At 38.6% G+C, this 26,859-nt stretch overlaps 2 protein-coding genes and 1 pseudogene across 2 annotated transcripts in view; 2 read left to right on the top strand and 1 right to left on the bottom strand.

Moving 5' to 3' along the window:
- The window catches only part of LOC141562092 (serotransferrin-like), an 80,315-nt gene that overhangs the window by 23,529 nt on the left and 29,927 nt on the right, over nucleotides 1-26,859 (top strand). Inside the window, exons 10-12 of the mRNA XM_074302105.1 lie at nucleotides 2,595-2,648; nucleotides 3,216-3,368; nucleotides 4,076-4,223. Of these exons, the coding sequence (XP_074158206.1) occupies nucleotides 2,595-2,648; nucleotides 3,216-3,368; nucleotides 4,076-4,223 (355 nt within the window). The remainder of the gene's footprint in view (nucleotides 1-2,594; nucleotides 2,649-3,215; nucleotides 3,369-4,075; nucleotides 4,224-26,859) is intronic.
- On the bottom strand, nucleotides 12,434-13,147 carry LOC141564756 (ran-specific GTPase-activating protein pseudogene; annotated as a pseudogene).
- LOC141559651 (serotransferrin-like) lies at nucleotides 20,133-26,280 on the top strand. The gene is made up of 5 exons (XM_074297414.1): nucleotides 20,133-20,318; nucleotides 22,263-22,426; nucleotides 23,531-23,621; nucleotides 24,270-24,337; nucleotides 26,272-26,280. Exons 1-5 carry the CDS (start codon nucleotides 20,261-20,263, stop codon nucleotides 26,278-26,280), a joined length of 390 nt encoding a protein of 129 aa, XP_074153515.1. The 5' UTR covers nucleotides 20,133-20,260.

Genomic DNA, 26,859 nt, shown 5'->3' with positions numbered 1-26,859 from the left:
AAGACACTTCAAGAAGACAGAATTGAGCCTTTTTAGCCGAGATCCTGTAACCTAAGGATTGAAGGAGTCCCAAAAGGGCACGGGATGCCCTCAAGCAAAGAGACTCATCAGGGGCTGCAAGGAGAAGGTAGTCTACATATTGGACCAGGGAGCAATAAGAATGCTCCTTGTGGAAGGGCTGGAGGTCCAGATGGAGAGCTTCTCCAAACAGTGTAGGAGAATTTTTAAAGCCCTGAGGCAGTCGAGTCCAAGTAAGCTGACCTGAGAATTCCCCTTGGGGATCTATCCATTGAAAAGCAAAGAGAGGTTGACTGACAGGCGCAAGGGGTATGGAAAAGAAAGTATCCTTTAGATCTAAAACAGTATATGCGGAATGTGTAGGAGGTAACAAGCTGAGTAAAGCATACAGATTCTGAACAGTGGGGTGAATAGTTTCAACCCTTTTGTTAACTTCCCTAAGATCCTGAACAGGGCGATAGTCCGAAGACCCAGGTTTCTCAACTGGAAGCAAAGGGGTATTCCAAGGAGACTTACAGGCTACTAAGATAGCAGCTTCTCTCAATCGGTTAATGTGAACAGAAATACCTAGGAGCGCTTCCCTAGACATAGGATACGGCTTAACAGAAATAGGAGAGGCAGTAGCCAAAAGCTGCACCACCACCGGTGCATGATGAGCAGCCAGACCTGGAGAGTTATTTTCTGCCCACACCTGAGGGAAATCAGCTTGCAGCTGAGAAAGAAGAGGGGAGTGAGCAGGACAGGGCGACGCAGCAGGGGAAGCCACTAAGATATGTTCAAATTGGAGAGCTTTAAGAAGATGTTTCGGACTAGGAGGACTTAAGGTTAGAGAAGCCTGGTCTTCAGAAAAGGAGATGCCTGAAGTTTTCGAAGCAAGTCCCTACCAAGCAATGGGTCTGGGCAGTCTGGCATAACCAGGAACGAGTGGGTTACTGTGCCACGTCCTAGATGGCTCAGTAATCCAGGGATAAGAAACAATTTTACCAGTAGCCCCTTGTATAGAGGTAGATCTCGGAGATAATGGACCCAAAGGTTTTGTTAAAGCGGAGTATGTAGCTCCAGTATCCACCAGGAGCTCAACAGGCTGACCCCCAATTTGTAAGCATACCCTAGGTTCTCGGGGGTCTAGAGAGAGAGAAAGAGAACCAGGGCCGCCTCAGCCTGTCCCTTCTAGAGCAAGGACATTCCTGGGACGATTTCGGTTTGGGCATTCTCTCTTCCAGTGCCCTGTTTTCTTACAATAGGCACACTGGTCTGAGCCCAATGACTGCCGCCCACGGGGCTGGGAAATACTCCCAGGGAAATTGTTTGCTTCTCTCATGGCTGCCACTACTGCCTTGGCACACTCTTTACCTGATGTGTCTCAAGTATTAGAGACTTTCAGAGCTATCTCGACTAGTTGAGAGATATTCATGCCCTCAAAACCTTCCTGCTTCTGTAATTTTCTGCATATGTCTGGAGCAGATTGACTAACTTCACAGATCTATAGTTCTCGGGAGCTTCTGGGTCAATTGTGCTACAAGTTCGGTAAGCTTCATACAACCTTTCTATAAATGCTCCCGGGGATTCTTCTGCACCCTGAGTAACTTCAGAAATCTTGGTCATGTCAGGCTTTCTGGCTGCAGCTTTAAGACCCTGGAGAAGGTATCTGTGATAAGCAGAGAGCCCAGCACCACCCTGCTGGGAGTTGGGGTCCCAGGAAGGTCTTTCAGAGGGAAAACTGGCTTCAATCTGAGCACGATGCTCTTCTACAGATCCTCCTCCAGGTCTCAATACAGCTTTCCTGGCCTCCCTTTTTATTTTGTCTCAATAAGTTCACAACTTAAACAATTATCAGTTTGCTTTTAAAATACCCAATACATAGAAAAATACCCCAAACTGCATATTGTCCTTAACAGAAACTTTTTCAAAAAGACAAAGAAAAACTATTATTTTTGAGGCTCTTTAAATAATCTCAGGATGACCCAATATAATCTTTCTTAAAATAGCAATTAAACAAAAGATTTTATGCAGAGCTCTCACTAGGGCAGCAGAAGAAGGGTGGGAAATAGCAAACGAATAAATTAGACTCACTAATAATCATTTAAGCATTTATAGCCCTGAGATAGTTGATAGAGCTCAGGTTAGCTCCTTCTCTTTTTTTTTCCTTTGCAATGTATGATATATATATATGTATACATATATATATCATACATAGCAAAGGTCAAATACCATATATAAATATATAACAAAGGTTCATATGCTATATCTTGTTTCTGGTATGCAACGGTTCTAATAAACCCTGAAGTGATCAAAAAGCACAAAGAAAAAGAAAATATGGGCCTGAGTCATTTGAACACTCTAAGGGTGGGATCAAAATGGAAGCAAAGTTAGCTGAATAGGAATGAATTTTCATTTTTCATGTTATTCTAAACTGTAGAGAATCAAAGATTCTCCTGAATAGAATGGAATGGATTCTCCTTAATGGAATGGAATGGAATGACATTGTAGTGGTGTAAGCACTCATGCTTAAGAAAACCTGATATTTAGTGAATGCAGATGGAAGATTCATTCCTTTGGCTTCTTTATTTTTTCAGCACCTAAGGATGGACAGAGTCATGGGAAGGACTGTGTGAATAAACCTGCTCAGGGTGAGTCTGAATTGGTAAACCCAGCGATGGAAGGGTTAGCCAGGTGGCACAGGATAGATCACTGGGTCCATCTTCCTGAGTTCAAGTCCAGCCAGACAACTTAATCGTTGTGTTACCCTGGGCATGTCACTTCACTCTGATTACCTCAGTTTCTCCATCTATAAAATAAACTGGAGAAGGAAACTCAAGCTACTCTAGTGTCCCTGCCAAGAAAACCCCAAATGGGGTCACAAAGAGTCAGATATTACTGATAAATGACTGAATACAAATAGTTAATGGGAGAGATTTCCTTAGGAAATAATAGGATTCTCTTTAACTGAAAGTCTTTTGAGAATAGTCTGGATGACTACTTGCTGAGTTTGTTGTAGTATGGATAACTTTCTGGTCATGAGAAATTAAGTAAAAGACTGAGGTTCTTCCAATGCTCTGGTTCCTATAAGTCTGAGGACATTTATATATCTGTTTTCCCCAAGGCATGAAGTAAGTTTGGTCTAGTGGCATCAAATGGCCCTTTCTGGAATGGCTCATAATGCTAACTATTGCTTTTTTGTGTCTGTTATTTTCAAGGTTATTATGCTGTGGCTGTTGTTAGGTCAGGTACTGATCTCTCATGGAATTCACTGAAACACAAGAAATCCTGCCACACAGCAGTAGGCAGAAGTGCTGGTTGGAACATTCCCATGGGTCTGATATACAACCAAACCCATTCCTGTGTATTTGGTAAGCTGGTTCTTTGAAGAAGTTATTTGTTTGATTTTCTCTAATTGTTAGAGACTTCAGGAAATTTACACTGTGAAGTCCCTCATTACCTTGGGTGGTAGAGAGTGCTAAATATTTCTATACGTGTAGAATCAGGTTAAAACATATCAAGGACACATTTGAAGGAGAAAAGCAGTCACCAATGTACCTGGATTATGGTGTGGTATATGAATTGACTTTCTAAATAGGAGCCTTGAGTGATTTTTTAAATCACCATCTGAAAAAAGAATAAAGTAAAAAGTGTACAGTAAAGAACAAAAGAATAACCTAGATGGAAGCAAGAACAAAAAAAAATGGACAGTCATAAATATGACTTCTTTGTTTTATTGAAATGGAAATATATTGAATATTGTTATTCTGCTGGGCACATGGCAATATATATTTTTACTTACCATGTTCTGTCTTTTTCTGGGTTTTTTTATGAAATTTTAACTATTTTTAAAAAAGAAAAAAATCACCATCAGGTCTGTGTATTGGGGGGGTCACCTTCTCTCCCTGCAATGTTGCCTTATCTCTGAACCTCTGATTTATTTCAGGTTCTGGGCTTATGATCACATCTTCATTTAATTGGGGCAATTATGTAATTTAAAATAGAGGCTTTTAACATGGGAAATAAAAGGAAGCACTCATATTATTCAAGTAGAAACCACTGTCTTTTCTCTGTGTAGATAAATACTTCAGTGAATCTTGTGCTCCTGGTGCTGATGTTACTTCCAATCTCTGTGCCTTATGTATTGGCAATCGATACTCACCAATTTTGGATAAATGTGCTTCTAGTACCAGAGAAAACTACTATGGCTACAATGGGGCTTTTAGGTAAGTGTATTAAACCCAACCCTAAAATACCATCACCAATATCAGTCTCTTCTTCCTTTTATTCTCAACATCTTTCCAATACATTAACTCTTCCTTCTGCTTTACAGCTCTGGGCTATACTTAGAAGAGTATCAGCTTTAGGAAATAGTCTTTCAAAGAAACTGAAAGATGCACACAATGACATGATCAGGGATCCAAGTGTCCCTGATATCCAAAGAAGATACTCTTATCTGTAAGATTCCTCAAGATACCTTGGTTTCCCATTGCTTTCCTTCTTGTTCTCTTGGACTCAGGTCTTTTGTCACTCCCATTGATGTACTTCCTCTTCTCTTGGATTCAGGCCTTTTGCCATGGATTGTTCATTATTACAGCTTATAAATTCTTTCCCAGGAATGCAGAGATGAAAATGTACTGGCACAGGATTAATAGTTAAATTGTAAAATCATAGATCAGAAGGAGCTGTTATTGATCATCTAGTCCCCAGCTTCTTAAACTGGGATCTTGTAATGTGGGGGTCATGAAATTATGATTGAATCATTTTATATGCCTGTTATATTCGGGGCCATGAAAAATTTCTTGGGTGAAAAAGGGCCATGAGTGGAAAAGTTTAAGAAGCCCTGAATTTTTCTAATCTACTTTTATCTTTTTATAGATGGGGAAATTGAAGTGGAGAAACCTTATGTGATTTGCTCAGGATTGTGCAGCTGGTTAGGGGCAGATCCATGACTACTAGTGAGGTCTCCTCACTCTCACTGAGGATTTTAGACCAGGTCCATAGGATGTAGTCCAGATCAGTGGCTCTGTACATTTGGTCATTTGCCAGCATCATCAAATTTGTTGGGTGGCTGTTGGATTTTTTTCCCTAACAGTCTGATGGGCAATGTGGCCTTTTAATGCCTCTTAGTTGGAGTAAAGATAGGAAACATTAGAAGTTGAACAGCTAAAGGAAAAGGTAGCATTCTGCATTGGAAAGAATACAGATTGTGGAGTCAGAAAACCTAGGCTGTCCTCTGATACTTATTTACCTGTATAATGTTGAATACATTAAGCTTCAGTTTGTTCTCTGTAAAAATAAAGTTGGCCCAAAAGTATTCGCTAAGGCTATTCTAGATCTCAGTTTAGTACTGTGATCACTTTGCCTCTTTTATTATCATGGAATGAATTATTGAATCTCAGAATTAGAAAGATGCTCAGTAACCATCCAATCCGATTTATGTCCCAGAAGAAATTTTTTCCCTAACATCTAAGAAATGATCTAGACTCTGGGCAGTGAGATAGATAGGTCACTTACCTGAGGTGTTCGTTCCACTTTGGGACTGATCTCAAAAGTTGCTGGTGTTCAGTCACTTCAGTCGTGTCTGCCTCTTTGTGACCCCATCTCAGATTTCCTTGGCATAGACACTGGAGCAGTTTGCCATTTGCTTCTCCAATTAATTTTACAGGTGAGGAAATTGAGGCAAACAGGGTGAAGTGAATTGCCCAAGATCTGCAATCAGTTCCTGACTCTAGGCGTAGCATTCTGTGCACTATGGTGCCACCTGGCTGCTCCAAGAAAATTCTTAGTGCTCAGTGATTCTGAAAATGCACTTTTCTCAAAGGCAGCCTGTGAAGAGAGACCCGTGATATCATTGTTGTAGGAAATTCCTTCTGCTAAGCACAGACAAGTTTATCTAATTTATAACCTTGAAAGGTTACCCAGAACACAGTGCTTAAAAGCTAACACATGTCCGAGGAGATGCTTGACATGGGGTCTTCATCATGCTGGGAAGGCTAGCCTTCTAAAAGGGGTCATGGAATCATAGATTATTAATTAATACCAGAAGAGTCTCAAAAGGTAAACCCTCTATTTTCTATATAAGGCACCGAGAGATCATGGGACTTGTCCAAGATCACATAGGCTATGAGTGACAAAACTAAAATTTGAACTGATCTTTTCTGATTTCCAACCCAACCCAACATGCTTTCGATGGCATCCTGCTATTGGGGGAAAAATTATAATGTCAGCCAAGTGTACAGCATCTTTGGCTCTTAGCAGAAGGAACCTTACAGATCACAGAGTGTATCCTCTTCAGATACAGAAGACTGAGGCCCAAGGAGGTTGTGTTATACAGGTAGTTTCAGAGGAGGGAATAAACAATATAAACCTGTAAAGTATTTTGTGTTTGTTTAATGTAATTTTGTATGATCAGCTAACACACTGAATAAATTATGATTGATCAAAATGGATTATGGTGACTAAAGCCTTGGCTTCTTTTTGTTCTAAAATTAATCGCTGATAACTTTGACTCTACTTAGTGATATATGATGCACAATAACTTGATTGTTGGCCAGTCTTTACCAGGATAAAAATAAAATATTTTGTAAAGATTTTATTTCATTATATAATATTTTATTCATATAGAGGGACTTTCTTTTAAAAAATATTTATTTTCACATGCATCATAATCTGCTCCTTTCACTGCCCCTCTCCTACTGAATAAAATAAATAAGAGTTGCATAATAAATATGTATAGTGCAGTAAAAATAAATTCCTATATTGGCCACACCCAAAAATGTATGCTCCTGTCTCTGTGCTTTTTTAAATTTATCATTTCCTCAGAAGAAGTGAGTGGCATATTTCACCTCGAGGTTTTTATCACTACATTGATCAGAATACTAAAGTCTTTCAAAGTTAAATTTCTTCATAATCCTGCCATTATATAGCTTATCTTCCTAGTTTTGCTCACTTTGCTTTGCATCAGTTCAAAAATACCTTTCTAGTTTCCTCTGAAAATGTCTATTTTATTATTTCTTATGGATGTGAATATTCCATCACCTACAGATCCTATAATTTGTTTAATCATTACCCAATAGAAGGAAAGATTTTTTTCAATTTTAATCCACCAAGAAGATAAGAGCCTCTAGAGCTACTGTGGTATTTTGGTACATATAGATCCTTTGGAAGTTTCATTTTATTCTTTATCTACTAAGAGTAGGCTCTTTGGGTCAAAGGACAAGAACATTTTAATAATTTTCTTTGAAGAATTCTAAATTTTTTTTAAATAATTTTTTCAGTTCCACTTTCTCCTAAGGCGTATAAAGATGGTCGTCTATATCAGTAAAAAGAGTACACATGTGGATGTAATCATGTTCGACTTTTGGAAGATAATGACTATGTCTCAAGAATGTCAAAAGCCAAAATCGACCATAGTGAAGAAAGGAAACCTGTCGACACTGTTCATGATCAGCAGCTACCCAAACGCCTCCCCAAAAGAACAATCTGTGTTTCTGTAATCTCCACTGAAAACAAAACATGGAACAAGAAACAGCAGAAATCTTCTTCTTACCTGAATCAATAAGGAAATAAAATTTTCTGTCAAGGAAAGTCAGGAGGGCAAAGTGGGTAGGCACTAAGGAAATTACTTTGTATGCATAGAGAGGCTATGAGAGAGACAGTGATTGAGAAGGAAACAAAGAGAGACAGAGATAGAGACAGAAACAGAGAGAGATAGTCAGAGATAGAGATGGAGACCGAAAGAGACGAGAAAGACAAAGATACAGAGACAGAGGTGGAGATAGAGACAGAGACAGAGAGACAGAAAGAATAAAGTAAACAATCCCATATTATAGACAGAAATCCCCTAATTGACAGGAGAAACAAAAGAACCATAAATTATGTACAGCAAATTCCTTGTTGAAGTTCACTAGGCTTAATTACTGAAAACAAGGTGCCCTGGGCTGCTTTCCTCCTTAAGCTCTGTCCCCTTGGATCTTTCTTCTAAGAGATTTCCGTGTGAAGAACTGGCTTACTCTTCCCATCCTCAGTCCTCTTCCCTTCCCCATCACAAGTCGAGTGCAATTAAATGTCTTCATCATGAGGTTCAGGCTTGCCCACCTCACTCTCTACTCTATCTTGCTCCAAGAAGTCTGGGAAGATCCCCTATTCAAATAGGCTGCCCCCTCAATAGTAACTTCTTTTCTGTTGCTGGTTATCCTTTGTTAAAGTCTCTAATCTCCTGTTGCCATTTCTACTTGTTGTAGTCCTTTCCTTCCCAGTTGTGTGGTTTAGTGAAAAAGAACATTTGGCTAAAGAGTCTCCTCCAGGTTTAAGCCTCAGTTTTGCCATGATCACTATGAACATGAGCAGATCACTTACAACCTTACTGAGCCCCATTTGCTTCCTCTGAAAAATGAGAATAATAAAAATTGAAATAGAGATTTAGAGATAAGATCATGTAGTCCAATGCCCTTGATTTATAAAGGAAGGCCCAGAGGCATTTAAGTGATTTATTCAAGGTCACACAGATAACAATGGCAGAGCTGAAGTTCAGCTCAGCTCTTCATATTCCAAAACTAACATACTAAAACACTGGAACAACCTGCCCCTCCTTGATGAGCTGATGAGGAAAGAACTTCTGAAAACTTAAAATCCTAACAAATCGTGCTAGTGCAGGGTATAAGGCCTAAGCAGGACATTTCCCCATAACTTGGAGACAATCAGAAGACATCACTTTCAGAAAATGAAAGTAATAATTACCATAATGCAGATGTGAGTAGCCATTGGCAGTAGTAATTCACTCTAAGATATACATTGGGAAGGAGCTGCTGAATGAAGTAAGTAAGGCTTCCCCAAAACCTTTCCTGGAGAATCTCATCTAAAATTCAACTAAATGAAAGAACAAGCATGAGGGTGGGGAAACTGATGTAGATAGTTCATTGGGGATTTCCCTGACCAATTTGAGGAGCTTCTAAGTTGAATTTTTCATAATATTTTTTAGTCATTTCAATTGTGTATGACTTCTCATTAGAATGTGAACTCCTACAGATCTTAATGCTTTATTTTTTGGAGGGGGGAGAGGTGTCTCCAATATTTAACCTAGCAGTTAATAGCTGCTTGTTAGGTGGTGCAGTATATAGAGTGCTAGGCCTGGATTCAAAAGACTCATCTTCCTCAGTTCAAATCTAACTATAGACCTTAACCAGCGGGACAAGTCACTTAACCCTGTTTGCCTCAGTTTCCTCCTCTGTAAAATGAGCTGAAGAAGGACATGGCAAACCAGCCCAGTATCCTCGCTAAGAAACTCTACATGAGGTCATGAAAAGTTGGACAGAACTGATCAACAGCAAATAAAAATTCTTGGTGATTTGCCTTACCTACGGACTCTGATGAGTCTGAGAGTAACCTACACATCTATACGTTCCTGCCCATTCCTACCCTGCTGCAGAACTGTTGATATGAGACAATCACAGTGCAAGAGAAGGGAAGAGAGGGAATAAGCATTTATATGATGGTTACTCTGTGTCAAGCGCTGTGTTAAGAGCTTTACAAATATTATTTCATTTGATCCTCACAACCTTGGGAGGATAATGCTGTAATTTTTAAAATTTTTTTTACATTTTACAGTTGAGAAGACCAAAGTAAACAGACATTAAGTTACTTGCTCAGTATCACACAGCTAGTAAGTATCTGAAGCTGGATTTGAACTTCCTGACTTCAAGCCCAGAGCTCCAACTTAGCTGTGGCACTTAACGGCCTTTTAGTTTGTTCTCCTAGTTAGAAGAGGATAGCACAACGGAAGGGAGAGGAAAAGAGGAAGAGAAAGGAAGGAAGAAGGGAAAGGAGGTAGGGAAAGGGGAAGGGAAGGAAAAGGAAATTTTTGTTTTTGGCATTTGGGGTTGGGTGGCTTTGAATGCCACTTTATGTTTTTGGCCTTTAACTTTCTCATCTGTCAAATGAGAAGGCTGGACTGAATGATCTGAAAAGTTCCTTTCAAAGTTAGTATTATATGATTCTAAAATAAGCTGTAATCTAAGCAAGTGTAACCTTTCCTTTATAAAGTAATATTATACAATCAGATGGTTCGAATGGAGTGTAGAAAAAAAAAGGGGGGGGGTGGAACAACCCAACAACAACAGACTTTATCTTTGTGCTTCTAGAACCACACAGGAGAAAGAGTATCCCTACCAGCAGACTTGGTATATACTTTGTACCCATAAAGGAGCCCTGAACTTGAAGTCACACCATCCCAGTTGGAATCTTAACTCTGCTGCTTATTAACCCAATAACTCTCCAAGTCTCTCGCTACCCCCTCACCTGTAAAGTATTTCTATGATAAAAATATCCAAAATCAAAAGATGATTAAATTTCCCAGGACACTTGGGAAATATGTGTAAACATTCATTGGGGAACACTGACTCCAATTTTCAAAAAGCCATGTGACCAAAGCGGGGCTAAGGATTGGTATAAATAGACTTGGAAAAACATTTGGTGGGAGTTGGAGGTTCTTTCCAGGACCAGGACTATATAGGGATACCCCAGAGACAAACAAGCCGCCTATGATGTCCCAAAGCAAAAAAGACATCCAAGCCACAATGAAGCTGTGGAGACTTAACTGATTATGACAGCATAGATGCAGATGCTATGGGTAAAATTTCCCACTCAGGGGACTGAGTGTTGCCTTAGACGCTTGCAAGCAGTGTGATTCTGGGAAAATATTAACCTCTCTACTGAAATTTCTCCATCTATGAAATGGGGATAGTGCTGGCACTTCATCATAAGTAAGGATCAAATGAATTGACAATACATATAAAGTGCTTTGTAAACTTTAAAACTCTATATAAAGTCTACCTATTGTATATTGTCTCCATTGTCTAGTACTTGCCTTTATCTACTTAGAAATTTGGGAATATCTGACCTTAAGAAAGGTCTACATATTCAGTGGTTCATCTGACTCCAAGTTCAATATTCAGTGCATTGTCCCACGGAACTTTCTGTGGTAGTGATGCACAGTGAATAGAGTGCTGGGCCTGGAATCAAAAACCTCATCTTCCTAAGTTCAAATCTGACCTCAGATATTTACTAGTTGTAAGAATTAGCAAGTCACTTCACCCTTATTGTCTCAATTTCTTCATCTGTAAAATGAACTGGAGAAGAACAGGACATTTACTCTAATATTTCTGCCAAGAAAACTTTAAATGAGGTCATAAAGAGCAGGGCATGACTGAACAACAACAATTGCAAATACAAATTGATTGTGAGCTCTCTTGAGGCAAGAATGAGGTGGGGAGAATAGAAGCAAACACTTGTGTTGAATTTCACTGCCACACTATCCTTTCAAAGGGATACCTCAAGCTTGAATTTGAAGACCTTCTTGACCAATGTTAATCATGAAAAAGACTATAATAGTTAGTGAATAGTGAGTAAATCCATTTATCCAAGTAAATACTAAGCAGAAATAATAGAAGCTACATGGATTAAAATATGCCAATTAACAATTAAAGTTAACAATTTCTCCTACTGGGAAGAAGTTATCTCCATTCATACAAAAGACTCTGATCTCACCCAAAGGAAAATTCTTTAAACTTTTTAGTGTAAACCAAACTGGAAATTGAGGATATACTGAAGCCCTGCTTTTCACCTACATGGCTTCTTTCCAGGCTTTATTCTCTTTACCTCTGAATTTCTCCTCATAGAGTTTGTCAGTACATGTATTTTCTATGGAATTAGGAAGCACATTTCTCTTCTCTCAAGCTCTTACACCAACGTTCCCTGGCACAGGCATGTACCATTATCATCATTCTGCCAAGAAGGAGACTTGTATACTACTGTTCTACACTTGAAGCCAAAGTTACATCTATACTCCATCTTCACCTCAGTGAATTTTCACAAGCATTCCCTCTAGCTGGAATATATTTCCACCTCTCAGAATCCTTGTCTAATTCAAGGTTTAATTTGGGTACCACCTTCTTGATGAAAGCTCCCTTTCCTTTCTCTCCATCCCTACTTGTTAATGCTTTCTTCATCCTTACTTTTTCTTATGCTAGTCTGACTTACAATGAATGTTTAATCCCACTATTAGAATCTAAGCTCCAAAGGAGTGCAGGGACTGTTTCATTTGTGCCATTTCACATAGATTATTATCTATCTGTTATCTATTTATGTTAAATAAATTCCTATTTAATTGAATACTTGATGAATGCCCTTTTTCTAGCTTTCCAAAGTTTTATTTACTCTTTTGGATATATTATTACTAAGTGTTTCCACATGGAAAATAAAGTTATGGGAATGGGTTTGCTGAAGACACCTTCAGCAGAGTAAAAACTTAGAAAACAACCTGGAGGCTGGAATTCAGTTTTTAAAATAATGTCCCTTGTTAATAAAAAAGAAAGAAAGAAAAAAAATTAAATTAAAAGAAAGAAAGTGAGGCCTACAAGTTTAATACATTATGGTGCTAGGTTTCCTCCTTGGGCACCTCCAGCTTTTGTCTAAATTGTTTCTTTTCCTTCTCCTCTTTCACCTTATTCATGGACAGTTCTGAGAACTTCCTCGCCCCATTTTTGATGCTACTATGCCTGCTCTTGTTACCTATTCTTCCTTCTGTATATTCCTTATTTTCATATTTTGACTTAAGCTTCAGGGCATTTGCTGCATTTAGGAACTGGATCACATTTAGGCTTGGGATTTTAATCAACAAAGTCAACATGTGTGTTTCAGACCCAGGCCCTTTGAGCACTGCCTGCATTGGCCTTCAGCTCCAGCAATGGTGTCAAATGGTGATTTGCACAGATATTCAAAATTTTGTCCCTTCTCAGGAGGAGGCAAATCATCCCCTTCTCCTTGTGTTTCAGTAGATTTGTGTTACCTGCTCCTAGCTCTTTCCATTTGGAAAGATCATTCTCAGATGCAAATCAGAACTACGTGGCCCAAATCATAAAAAGCTCTTCATCTTCTTCAAGAGTCTTGATCTCCTGCTCAGGAAGAGGCACTATGGGCTCAAACTGTGGATCATAGTTTGAGTCATCCACATTCTCTGGATTAGGGTTCATCTCAATCAGTCATGTCTTCAGAGGCTAACCTTCCACAGGAGCTGGACCTCAATGAAGAAACAGCAGAGAAAAAGCCTGGATCCTAATTTAATAACATTCCTTTCCATTTTAGGAGGGAGTGAAGTAAGGACTAAAGTCCGGGAACCATGGATCTTGAAAGATTAACTTAACACATTGAAAAAGCTGATTTGAGCCTTTCTGTAAGTAAGAATTTTTTTTTAAACAATCAAGATTAAGTGAATTGTCTAGTGTTAGTAAATGTCAGGAGCTGGATTTGAACTCAGGCCCTCCTAACTTCAGGATCTGTTCATTGTTCCACCTAATTTCCCCTAAGTTAAAGGTTCTTAACTTGGGGTTTGCAGATACTTTTTTTTAACTGTATTTAATATAGTTGGTTTCCTTTGAAATCCTCTATATTTTATTTTATGCTTCCTATTGAAAGATTTCATGGAAAAAAATAACAGCAACACTAACAAAACAACTCCCTTCCATTATCCCGCCTTCAAAAAAAGAACCACTGATGAGGAGGAAAATAATGGGGAGAGAGGAGGGAGTAAAAACTTTTTCCTATCCCTTGAGTCCTTCCCTAGCTTTGGAAGTAAAGGTGAGGCATCTCAGAAATTAAATTTTGTGGCTTGGATGAGCTGATAATTAATCCAGGTCCAGTTACTAGCTTTGTTCAACTATTTGGTGGGCACAGTCTCCTCTCTTTCAAGCAAGCACTGGAGATCTTGTTCTCTGAGCTCCTTTCTGGAAGATGCAGGACCTGGGATAGAGGACACCTTCTCTGTTCCTGGTTGAGAGAAGTTAGTGTGGCCATGAACTCATTCCCCTCTGGCTTTTCTCCTTTAGGGCTGTGCCTGGCTTCTACAGATCGACAAGTAAGATGGTGTGCCATATCACAAAATGAGCTGAAGAAATGTCATGAATTTAAGGAAGCCTTAAAGACCACCAACAGTCCCAGTCTGGCCTGCATCATGAAAACCTCCCACATGGATTGTGTCAAGGCCATCTCAGGAGGTCACAAGCCCTTGTTAGTGGTGGAGGGTGTGTGACTGTCTGCCTGAAAGAGAATGGAAGAATGCTGTCTCTGCTCTCCACCAATACTCTTACTTTGTTTCCTTTCCATGAGGGTCTCTAAGAAATTCTTGTTATTGTTCAGTTGTTTCAGTCTTGTCTGGTTCTTTATGACCCCATTGCGGTTTCCTTGGCAGAGATCCTGGAGTGATTTGCCATTTCCTTCTCCAGATGAATGTACACATGAGGAAACTGAGGCTACAGAGTTAACTGACTTGCTTGGGAGCTGAGGGCGGATTTGAACTTGGGAAGATGATTCTTCCTAATTCTAGGCTTAACACTCTGTGCACTGTAGTGCCACCTAGCTACTGCAAAGAAGCTCTTAGTTCTCAGTAATTCTGGAAAAAGGGCTTTCCTCAAAAAGGGGCTTGGGGGAGGGTTAGGGGGGAGACAGAATTATGCTGACAAAGCAGCTGCTTGGAACATAGAGGGAAAGGGCAGTGAGATGGCACAGTGAATACATAGAGTGCTGGCCCTGAAATCAAGAGGAGCTGATTTCAAATCTGGCTTCTGTCACTCAATACTTCCTAACTATGTGACCCCTGGGCAAATCACTTAACCCCAATTGCCTCAGCAAAAAAAAGAAAAAAAAATCCAGAAATGATTTAATGTAATGGCAACTCAGTTATTTAAAAAAAAAATTTTTGCCAGCTCTGTTGCTACCTTGTAATGGCATGGAATGAAGCCTGACTTCTTTAAGGCTATCTGCAAATAGCCAGCAAAGGGCAAGCTTTGGCAAGGCCTGACAAATTGGAGAGACATCAGCTAAGGGAGGGTCTAGTGATTGGGCACCTGCCAGATGAGGTATTCCAGATCAGTGCAGCCATGCTCCTTATCTGGAACTCAGCTGCCAGGTGAACTATTATTTATTTTTGGCCACAATAATTCCTCTAGACTATCTTGTAGGGATGGAGGAGAATTTAGGTGAAGAAAGCATTCAAGTACAAATGGTAAAAGATTATGGAATCATAGATTTGGATCTGAAAGGGACCTTTGATGCCACTCAGTTTAGCTCTCCTTCCCTTCCCCCCTCCCCCTTTCTTTTGCAGATAAGGAAACCCTAGAGAGATTAAGCAAGATTGTCTGAGGTTGTCCAGGTAATTTAAAGCAAGTTAGGATTTGAACCTGGACCCTTTGGGTTTGGAGGGTACGATAGGTAAATAATTAATAATTCAATGGATGTACAAATGAAAAGAAGGATGTCTGCCCCACTCCTACGTACTTAGCATTATCAATTCTCAAAGGCTTATAAATTTAGGGCAAGAAGGAACCTTAAAGGTTACTTAATCCAGTCCCCTCATGTTATAGGTGAGGAAACAGGCTCAGAGAGGTCCCTACAGTAAATAGAAGTGCCAGGATTTGAATTCAAATTTTGCTTTCGATTCCATATCCAACTATCTTTGTAGATTTCTTAAGAGCAGAGACCAAAAAAATTAATATTTCCTTAGCCATTTTTTTTATCAGGAAGGGCTTCATAAATGCTGTTTGAATGGAAGGCAGGGAAATTACAGGCAGGAAAGGTTAATGAGGGGGATTTTTTCCCCACTTTATGAGAGAGAGAACTTTTGGCATATTTAGCTTCTATTATGTTCCAAGGAAAACAGGAAGGACCTATGGATTTGTGAAATCCCTACTGTGCTAAATACTTTTTATAAAGACTTCACCAGATCCTCTTAACCACCCTGAGAATAGGTGCTGTTAGTATCTCTATTTTACAGTTGAGTAAACTGAGGCAGCAGAGATAAATGATTTGTTCAGGGTCATACTGCTAGTAAGTGTCTAAAGCTAGATTTAAAATCAGGTCTTTGTGACTCAAGACCCAGGATTCACTGAATCCTCTCAGTTATCTTAAGGCAGGGTAAAAGACAATGTAGTTCTGTTAAGGTTTTTCTAGTCCTCAGACTTCCAAACCTACCCATTACATGCGTTCCTACTGTTCCTTACTGAGAGCTAAGGGGCTTCAGTGCTGTTTTCACTCATCTCTTTCAGGATGATGAGGCTGATGCTGTGACTATCGATGGTGGTTTTATCTATGAAGCAGGTCTGTTACCCTACAATCTGAAACCCATTGTTGCTGAAGACTATGGTACCGAAGCAAGTGAGTTCTTGATTTGCATATATTGACTCCCAAGTCAGAACAGGAGTTTTGGACAACCCTTGAGTTGCTGAAGAATCAAACTCTGATGATCCAGAAAGTGAAGTTAGTGTTGTTCTCAAAATGAGAATGAGAGAATATGGTTACTGCTGTGGAATAAAACTTACAGAAATTCTCTAGTTACAGAAAATGGCCTTATAAAAATAGTTCCTCCTTCTCCCTTTCTGCCCCCTCAACTTTAGGATATAGACTTAGTAGTGGTGTTGCAGAGTGAAAGGATATGTAGATGATTTGGCCATAAAGGATGATAGCATAAACAAATTAGGAGAGCAAGTGAAAATTTACCTGTTAGATCTCCATAAAATGAGGAATTTCTGATCAAAGAAGAATTAGATAATAGTATCAAAGGAAAAATGGACAACTTTAATTTAAAAAATTAATTTAATTTTGAATTTAAATTTTTAAAATTTTTATTTAAAAATTACAATTAAATCTCTACATTAAATTAAAATGTTTTTGCACAAACAAAACCAACAAAAACAAGATTAAAAGGGAAGTACAAAACTGGGAAAAAATCTTTACAGCCGACGTTTCTGATAAAGATCTCATTTCCAAAATATATTTAAAAATGTGACAAATTTATAGGAATACAAGTCATAACCAAATGATAGTTAAAGAATATGACATAATTTTCAGATGACAAAATTAAAGCTATCTATAGTCATATGAAAAAATGCTCTGACTATTGGTTAGAGAAATGTAAATTAAAAGAACTCTGAGATATCACCTCACTTGTTGGCTACTTTGACAGGAAAAGACAATGATAAATATTGGAAGGAATGTGAGAAAACTGGGACACTAATGCATTGCTGGTGGAGTTGAGAAATGATCCAACCATTCTGGAGAGAAATTTGGAACTATGTTCAAAGTCTATAAAACTGTGCATACCTTTTGACCCAGCAGTGCCATTCCTGGGTCTGTATCCCAAGCAAATTTTCAAGGAGGGAAAAGGACCCACATGTGTAAAAGTGTATGTAGCAACTCTTTTTTTGAGGTAGCAAAGCATTGGAAAAGGATAGATGCCCATCAATTGGAGAATAGCTAAACAAGTTGAGGTATATGAAGATAATGGTATATTATTGTTCTATAAAATATGATGAACAAGCTAATTTTAGAAAGGCCTGGAAAGATTTACATGAACTGGTGCTGAACAAAATAAGCAGGAACAGGAATACATTATACACAATAACTACAAGAACAAGGGATGATCCGCTATGAAAAACTTGATTTTTCTCAGTGGTTCACAGATCCAATGCCATTTCAATAAACTTTGTACAGAAAATGTCATCTGTATCTAGAAAAAGAACCAAGGAGACTGAATGTAAATCAACACATGCTATGTTCATTTTTTTTCTGGGTTTTTTTTTCAATCTCTCCCATGGTTTTTTTTGTTTGCTCTGATTTTTCTCTCCTAATATGATTCATAAAGTAATGTATATTAAAAATGAATAAATTTACTGGGAAAAAAGATATCCTTTCTTGCAAAAACAAAACAAAACTAAACAAAACAAAAAAAGGCATGCAGCATTTATTGTGCACAGTTCTGGACTGTTCCAGATTGCTTTTTAGTATGATTAGGGTAGTTTGCAGGTCCCCAAAAGTATAGTGTGCCTCTTTTACCACAGCCCCTTCATCTATTGTCATTTTGCTTTTAACATCAAATTCAGTTTGATGGGATGTGAGGCATTACCTTAGAGTTGTTTAAGTTTCATCCCTTTACTTAATAGTAATTTAGAAAATTTACTTATTAGTGATTTAGAGAATTTTTTCATATCACTATTGATTATTTTTTCCTTCTGCTAAGTTCTTATTATGTTCTAATTTCCTGTTCCTTTTTAAATTTTTTTAAAGATGTTAAAGTGGTTTTCCCTTCCCTTTTTCAGATAATTTTGCAGATAAGAAAACTGAAGTAAACAGGGTTATTGTGCAGGGTCACATAAATAGTATCAGATACTGGATCTGACCTTGGGAAGATGAATTTTCTTGACTCCATCCCAACACCTTATGCACTGTGCCACATAGAAGTCATCCTCATTTTACAATTAAATTACTTGCTCAAAGCAACCCAACTACTATGTATCTGAGGCCAGATTGGAACTCTATTCTTTTTGATATCAAGTTTAGTACGGCTGAATATTTCCTTTGTGATTATTTTGGAAGAAATGATTGAACAGATGATTCTCAGTGTAATCAAGTGTTTACGGTCATGAGAGGTAATTTCTCAAAGGGAAAAGAACTAAGAAGATGCTTCTCATTCAACTGCACTAGGGTATGTAATGTTCTTGAATTGTGAGGGTCCGGTCATCTGCTCAATTATAATCCTTCTCTGGGAGGAGATCGGTAAAATCTTTTCCTCTGAGTGCAGGTTTCTTGGGAGCTCTGAATCTCCTTCACTTCTTGTCCTTTCTCAAATCATTCTGGTCTCCTTTCAGCCTGCCTGACTTCAAAACTCTATCCCAGAGTCGATTCTCTCAGACCCAATACTGCCCTCCTTTTATTCTCCCAGAGAATGGGCGAGTAAGGACTCAACGGGACATGGAGAAATACTTCCATCAATGAACTTGCAACTCTTAGAATTCCTAAGGTATAAATTCCCTTTAAAGGCCCGAAGCAAAGGTCTGAGCCAGAGAGCTGTCAAGTCAACCTGAGTTCTCACCTTGTCACTGTCCAGACGACCTGAGTTCTCACCTGGTAATCCTAAGAAGGGTACATTATGCTTTGGAATACAATTAAATGAAAGTCTTAGAGAAGATAAATGGAGATGGATAAACTGGGAGATTAATAGGGATCTACAAAATAGACAAGATTATGAAATATAGAAGATGGAATCTCTGATTACACAACAAACCTGGTATTGGTAGAGATGGTTAGGATGTTCTGAAAGAGGTAAAATATAAATGGATTACAGCATATAATCAGTTCCTCCAGGGGACTGAAAATCACAGAACAGTAGTATATGGGGGAGATAAATAGCAGTTGAGGAGGCCAGATTAAATTTTATGTAGAGGGGGTGGCACTGGAGCTGAATCTTAAAGGCACCAAGTTATTCAAAGAGGCAGAGATGGAGAGAGAGTGAATTCTATGTAAAGTGGACTTGGTGATGGAAGATCTGTGTTCTGTATTTGCAATAGCAAGACCAGTCTAAACAATAGACTGTGTGAAAAAGAGTAATGTGTAAAATAAAATGGAAAGGTAGGTTGGAAGTATGTGAAAGCCTTTAAGTAACAGAGTTTATATTTTGATTCTGGTGATGATAGAAACTGCTGGAGCTTCTTGAGCAAGGGAGAAATAACACTGTCAACACTGGGCTTTAGCAATATCACTTTGCCAACTATGTGAAGGATATGTTGGAGAGAAGAGGAAAAAGAAATAGGGCAGGGAGACCAGTTAGGAAGCTATTGCTATGGTACAGGGGCAAAGCTAGGGACTGAAATAAGGTAGTGGTAGTGGGGTCTAAATGGAGACGAAAGAAGAGCATGCATATAGGAAAGGTTCGGCATAGATTGTAAAAGTTGGGGAACGAGGAAAGTAAGGAGTTAAAGAAAACTCCAAAATTGTGAACCTGAGTAAATGGAAGGATGGTGAAGGCCTGGACTAAAATAGAAACATTTAGTAGAAAAATGTGAGTATGGGACAAGATCATGAGATCTGTTTTGGGTGTTTGTAGAACTTTCTAATAGGTGGTTGGTGAGGAAAGAAACAGATTGGAGCTCGAGAGGGATTAGGACAGAATAAAGGGATTGGTGAAGCACAGAGATGGTAATTAAAAGTATGGAAACAGGTTAGATTACTGAACTCATGAAGGAATACGGCAAAAAGGGCCACACACTGAGTTACCTCTTCCCTTGTTAGCAATTTTCATTCATGGTTTTCTTTTTCCCTTGAATAGGAACATTTTGGCAAGGGCAAATCAGAGAAATTCAATCTATTTGCTTCCCAACATGGAAAAGACTTGCTATTTAAGGACACTGCTAATAGACTTCTGAGAGTACCTCCAAAAATGGACTATGAATTGTACCTAGGATACAAATTCATCCAGGCCATCAAGCCTATGAAAGGTAAGCAGACTCTGGTCCATTTCAGAGATGGGGAGTGGGGGCCCAAGCAGTAAATTATTAGCATATGGGTCTATGATTCTAACTCAGTTGCAGTCATTGTAAGACATTATAATGCTTCCAGGCATCCGATCCTTCTTCAAAATCTTTGGCAAGATGGAGAAACAAATTCGGAGGAGTTAAATTGCTTTCTTGTACTAGTCTCCTGTAGATTGTTAGGCCAGATGGTTCTATTTGCCATCTGAGCCAATGAGCTTTATAGAGTTAGTTCTGATGAAGGACAGGGGGCAAACATTTTAAGAACTACATACAGAAGTTCTACATTATATTCAGTATTATTACTAAAGTTTTCAGAATGCCTCTCTCCAATCATATCTATGATCCTCAGTGCAGCAACTCAGAAAATCTTCCTACCCGTCATAGTTTCTAGCTGATATCACTAGGGAAGTACAGAATCAGGGACTGTCAGGGATAGAAGAGACCTTCGTAGTCATATATTTGAATCACATATTTGAAAGATCTCAATCATATAAATGTCATAAGTTTGAGAATCTTAATCATAGTCAGGGAATTTCAAGGATATAAAAGGCCTTAGAGATCATATATTTGTTTCCCTCATTTTAAAGACATGAAAAACAGAGGCCATCAAAGGAAAATGACACTCTAAAATCCTGTAGGGAAGTCCTTGAAAGGCCAGGTCAAATCAGTTAATTAGTAATTATTTAGGGGGCAGCTAGGTGGAGGAGTGGATAGAGTGCCAGTCCTGAAGTCAGGGGAACCTGAGTTCAAATATGGCCTGGACACTTAACACTCCCTAGCTATGTGACCCTGGGCAAGTCATTTAACCCCAGTTGCCTCAGCCAAAAAAGGAAAAAAAAAAGATAAAAGAAGAAAAGAAAGTATTTAGAAAGTGAACTTCTGGAATATTTTACTTTTGTTTTTTAAATATCCATAATCTCTAGCACAATGCCTGGTTGATATCAATAGGGAAGTACAGAATCAAGGAATGTCAGGGGAAGAGACCCTAGAAATCATATATTTGAATCAAACATTATTCATATCTATATTTATATATATTATATATATTTATATATACATATAATACATTTGAGAATCCGATTATATATCAAAGAATTTCAGGAATAGGAGGAATCAGGAGGAATCTTGGAAATCTTATATGTATATATGAATGTATCTGATATGCACAGTTAATACTTATTAATTACACTTAAGGAAAGTACATCCGAGCTATAGGGAGAGTGGAAATGGAAATGAAAAATGGTCTGTTCTAGGGTTGAAGCATCTAGGTTAAAAACAGTGCTTGCTACCTGCAGAACCTTAGGCCAAGTCGTGTAAACTTTCTCTGCTTCCATTTATTCCTCTATAAAATGAAGGGGTTGGAGTAGATGGCCTCTGAGAGCTCTTTCAGGTCTAGATCTGTGATTCAGTGTTGTTTCTTATATTCTGATTCTCTTATTAACTAACTGTAAGAGTTCTTACAATTGTACATCTCAAGCAATTCTTCTCTGAAAACTGGCTCCATATCAATCAGTTACTGTTGCCGTGCTGATTATTTAGACACAGGGAGCAAGTTTGATTTCAAGAATTGTACCTGTTTGTGCTTTTCCTCCCAAGTTAGAAAATCTCTACTCTTTCATCCAATTAGGTGACTCAATGTTGTATTGTTTCCTTCTGATTAATTGCCTTTATTTAAATAATTGTTTTTAATGTATAAATGTCTAACTACCCTTGCTTTCAGGGCCCAGACCTAAGTTGAGGACGCTGGTCTTTGTTTGTATGTACTTTGTAATGTATTACCATACATAATAAACTCAAAAGATCAAACCTTCAGAAAGCCATTTCTTCTTTCACTGGTCATAGCTCAGGCTTTTGCATAGTGCATTTTAAAGATAGATTAATGGTTTAAACTCTTGACTTCTTTTCCAGGTCATGACCTAGACAAGATTCATCCCTCAGGGGACAAGAAGGTGACGTGGTGCACAGTAAATGATGATGAAAAGATAAAATGTTATGAATGGAGTGTGTTCAGTAGAGGAGTCATTGAATGTGCAGTAGGAGAAAACTCTGAAGATTGCATTGTCAAGATAATGGTAGGTGCTCCCATTTTAGTACAGCATCAGTGTTTTGGGGCTCTTTAACCCAGGAGAATCAGAATCCTGTTTAATAGTTCTATCAATTGTGTGACTGAAAACATTGTTGGCTCACTGGAACTTAGTTTCCTTGCTTGGAAAATGGAAAGTTTGGTATAGGTCATATTGAAAGTAACATCTAATTCTAAACTCTTTTAATTCAAAGTAGGAATTTCCTTCCACAGAAGGAAGATGATAAAAAATGATAATAATCACAGTATTTCTTCTGTATCTGAGCTACTCTGTTAGGGAATTACATTAAAGACCAACTTCCCATGAGCAAAGTGTATGGCTGCCCTTATTTAGACAGTCCATTTTGTGCCACTCAACTTGAGTCCCTTCCTGCATGACCAGGAACTCAGTATAGTCACAGACTAATATGTGAATGCTTTTGGGTGCTCCTGGGAATCTGTGCTTGAGAAAAAAGCCTGGGTCTCCTTAGACATCCCTAGTGTGTTATTAGCGTGGTGATAAGGACAGAGATGAGTCAAAGAATTTGTACTTTGTAGATAACATCAGGAAAATTCACTCCCTGCCTCAATGAAATTATGTTTTTTTCATTGTTATGTGCACATAAAGACGTGTTATTGCCCACTACAGAATTGTACCCTTCTCTGTGTACCTTCACTTAGTATAGAAGAAATCCCCCCCCCCCTTTCCCATGTTAGAGAGAGTGGGATTTTCCTGTAGTAAAAGCTTTGTACTTATAAAATGTAATATTTTGAAACCATGTGTTTTATGTCTCCTGTACTGGATCCTAGACTGTCGAGTTTCTTCCTTTTTTATAAAATGAGGGGGTTGAATTAGAATACCTTGGAAATCACTTCCAGCTCTAAGTTTATGATGCCAGAAGCCTTAGAAATAACTTTAAAAGTTGTGGTCTGCTATATGAGGTTGATATTCAAGGTAATTTTCTCATATGAAACTCTACCTAAGTTCCTACACTTCCCATCCTTCTCCCTAGTCAATCACCCTGTCACTAAGTGTATATGATGGCAGGCGTGATGAAGGGCTCCTAGGCTCCGTGAAACAATGTTTTTGTAATGATTTACTTTGCCTCCACAGAAAGGGGAAGCTGATGCCATGAGTACTGATGGAGGATATGTTTACATTGCTGGCAAGTGTGGTTTGGTGCCTGTCCTAGCAGAAAGCTACAGTAAGTAGAGGGAATATTTCTCCTTTAGTTTGACTCTCTCTAGGCTCTGAACAAAAGATTTTATGCAGAGCTCTCACTAGGGCAGCAGAAGAAAGGTGGGAAATAGCAAAGGGATAAATTAGACTCACTAATAATCATTTAAACATTTATAGCCCTGAGATAGTTGATAGAGCTCAGGTTAGCTCCTTCTCTTTTTTTTTCCTTTGCAATGTATGATATATATATATATATATATATATATATATATATATATATATATATATATGTATACATATATATATCATACATAGCAAAGGTCAAATACTATATAAAAATATATAACAAAGGTTCATATGCTATATCTTGTTTCTGGTATGCAACGGTTCTAATAAACCCTGAAGTGATCAAAAAGCACAAAGAAAAAGAAAACACTCTAAGGCTGGGATCAAAATGGAAGCAAAGTTAGCTGAATAGGAATGAATTTTCATTTTTCATGTTATTCCAAACTGTGGAGAATCAAAGATTCTCCTGAATAGAATGGAATGGATTCTCCTTAATGGAATGGAATGGAATGACATTGTAGTGGTATAAGCACTCATGCTTAAGAAGACCTGATATTTCGTGAATGCAGATGGAAGATTCATTCCATTGGCTTCTTTATTTTTTCAGCACCTAAGGATGGACAGAGTCATGGGAAGGACTGTGTGAATAAACCTGCTCAGGGTGAGTCTGAATTGGTAAGCCCAGCGATGGAAGGGTTAGCCAGGTGGCACAGGATAGATCACTGGGTCCATCTTCCTGAGTTCAAGTCCAGCCAGACAACTTAATCGTTGTGTTACCCTGGGCATGTCACTTCACTCTGATTACCTCAGTTTCTCCATCTGTAAAATAAACTGGAGAAGGAAACTCAAGCTACTCTAGTGTCCCTGCCAAGAAAACCCCAAATGGGGTCACAAAGAGTCAGATATTACTGATAAATGACTGAATGCAAATAGTTAATGGGAGAGATTTCCTTAGGAAATAATAGGATTCTCTTTAATTGAAAGTCTTTTGAGAATAGTCTGGATGACTACTTGCTGAGTTTGTTGTAGTATGGATAACTTTCTGGTCATGAGAAATTAAGTAAAAGACTGAGGTTCTTCCAATGCTCTGGTTCCTATAAGTCTGAGGACATTTATATATCTGTTTTCCCCAAGGCATGAAGTAAGTTTGGTCTAGTGGCATCAAATGGCCCTTTCTGGAATGGCTCATAATGCTAACTATTGCTTTTTTGTGTCTGTTATTTTCAAGGTTATTAGGCTGTGGCTGTTGTTAGGTCAGGTACTGATCTCTCATGGAATTCACTGAAACACAAGAAATCCTGCCACACAGCAGTAGGCAGAAGTGCTGGTTGGAACATTCCCATGGGTCTGATATACAACCAAACCCATTCCTGTAAAAACAAACTGACAAGAGAAACAATTGGTCTGTTTTGGGGGGGATGGGGCTGGATGGTATTAATGGGCTTCCTCTACAGACTGGGGGTAGGGCAGCAGAGAGCCACTAACAGAACAGCAATGACTGTACTGAGTCTGTGCTCTGAGGCTCTGAGAACGCACCGAGTCAGTCCAGGTGGGGGTTGGGGCTGGCCGGGCTCTGAGAGATGCTGGCTTTCTGGGGTTTCAATCTTCACCTCCGGTGTTTACACCCTCTCCGCTGCTCCTGGCTTGCTGCCAAGACGGAGCATCCACACTGGGGGAAAAGTCTTTTCTCAGAAACGGCAGAGATCACACCCCTCCCCCTCCGGTCTGAGCTGTGTGAGCTGCCTGTCTCGCTCTGGCTGCCTGTCCTCAGTCTGCGCCCAGTCTGACTGACCCTCCCCCGAGCAAACACAGACCTTTTCTGGCGACTTTCAAGGATGTCTCCTCTTGGTGATTATTTGTGGATTTCTTTCTGGGTCAAGCATTAAGTCTGAGGCTTGTCATGAAGTAAGTTCTGAGAGAAAACGAGGAGCTCAAGCAGCTGTCTGCCTCCACGCCGCCATCTTGGCCGGAAGTCCCATTTTATTATTTCTTATGGATGTGAATATTCCATCACTTTCAGATCCTATAATTTGTTTAACCATTACCCAACAGAAGGAAAGACTTTTTTCAATTTTAATCCACCAAGAAGATAAGAGCCTCTAGAGCTACTATGGTATGTTAGTATATATAGATCCTTTGGAAGTTCCATTTTATTCTTTATCTACTAAGAGTAGTAGACTCTTTGGGTCAAAGGACAAGAACATTTTAGTAATTTTCTTTGAAGAATGGAACAAATTCACAGCTCCATCAACAATAAATCAGTGTGCTCATTTCCCCATCACTCCTCCAATATTGTCTATTCTGATCTTTGGATATTTTTACCAATTTCCTGCATTAGAAGTGAAGCCTCAGAAGTATTTCGTTTGCTTTTATTTGTTTTAAGGTCTCTGCAAATTGATTTAGAGAAATCTGAAGTAGTTAAAAATGGTTTGCAATTCTTCTGAGGAATATCTGTTCAGGTTCTTTGACTACTTATTCAATGGGCAATGGGTTTTGGTTTTATATATGTATATTAGTTCCCTCTAAATATTGGATATCAGAGCCATGTCAGTGATATTAAATGCAAAGACTACTTTTTTTCATCCCATTGACCTCTTCCCTTATCCTAGTTATACTGATTGTGTTTAGGCAAAAGATTTTCAAAGTTACTTAACAGGAAATACCCGTTTTATCTTTTGTGATCGCCTCTATCCTTAGTTCAGAATTCTTCTTTTGACTAATACTGTGGATGGTATTAAGTATATTGTTGTTACTAACATTATATACTTTGGCCCATTATGAACAATTGGATAACATGAAGGTGTCTACAGAGACAAGGAAACAAAACTATTAATAAACAAAAATATGAAACAAAGTTCAAATCTAGTTTTGGTATCAAATCCCAAATAGAGAAGTCATGTAAATATGGAAATGGCTGTCTCCAATTTGTTTTTGCTTTTAGTCATCCTGATGCTCTGCAGGTATTGTTTCCACATTTTAAAATATAGTTCCATAGCTAATTTTATGAATGATTAAGAGGTAAAGGAGAACATTTAAAGGTAAAACTCCAAATCTGAAAGCCAAAATGTGATGAATGGAAATATTTTCACCTTCCTTCTCAATTTTCTCTCCCACCTCACCCTCCTTTACCCTCATAGTGACTTACATAAGATGAGGAAGTGGAAATTTCTGTGAGTCATCTCACAAAGAGGCTTTTG

The sequence above is a fragment of the Sminthopsis crassicaudata genome, chromosome 3 (assembly GCF_048593235.1).
Source record: "Sminthopsis crassicaudata isolate SCR6 chromosome 3, ASM4859323v1, whole genome shotgun sequence".
Taxonomy (NCBI): domain Eukaryota; kingdom Metazoa; phylum Chordata; class Mammalia; order Dasyuromorphia; family Dasyuridae; genus Sminthopsis; species Sminthopsis crassicaudata.
This window is presented reverse-complemented; position numbering and strand designations above follow the sequence as displayed.

Bases quoted from the DNA above. Each gene is read 5' to 3' on its own strand.
- LOC141559651 (XM_074297414.1), top strand. From the start codon at position 20,261: ATGGACTATGAATTGTACCTAGGATACAAATTCATCCAGGCCATCAAG. The intron at 20,319-22,262 runs GTAAGCAGACTC...CTTCTTTTCCAG, and splicing joins GGCCATCAAGCCTATGAAAG to GTCATGACCTAGACAAGATT. The intron at 23,622-24,269 runs GTAAGTAGAGGG...TTATTTTTTCAG, and splicing joins TGTCCTAGCAGAAAGCTACA to CACCTAAGGATGGACAGAGT.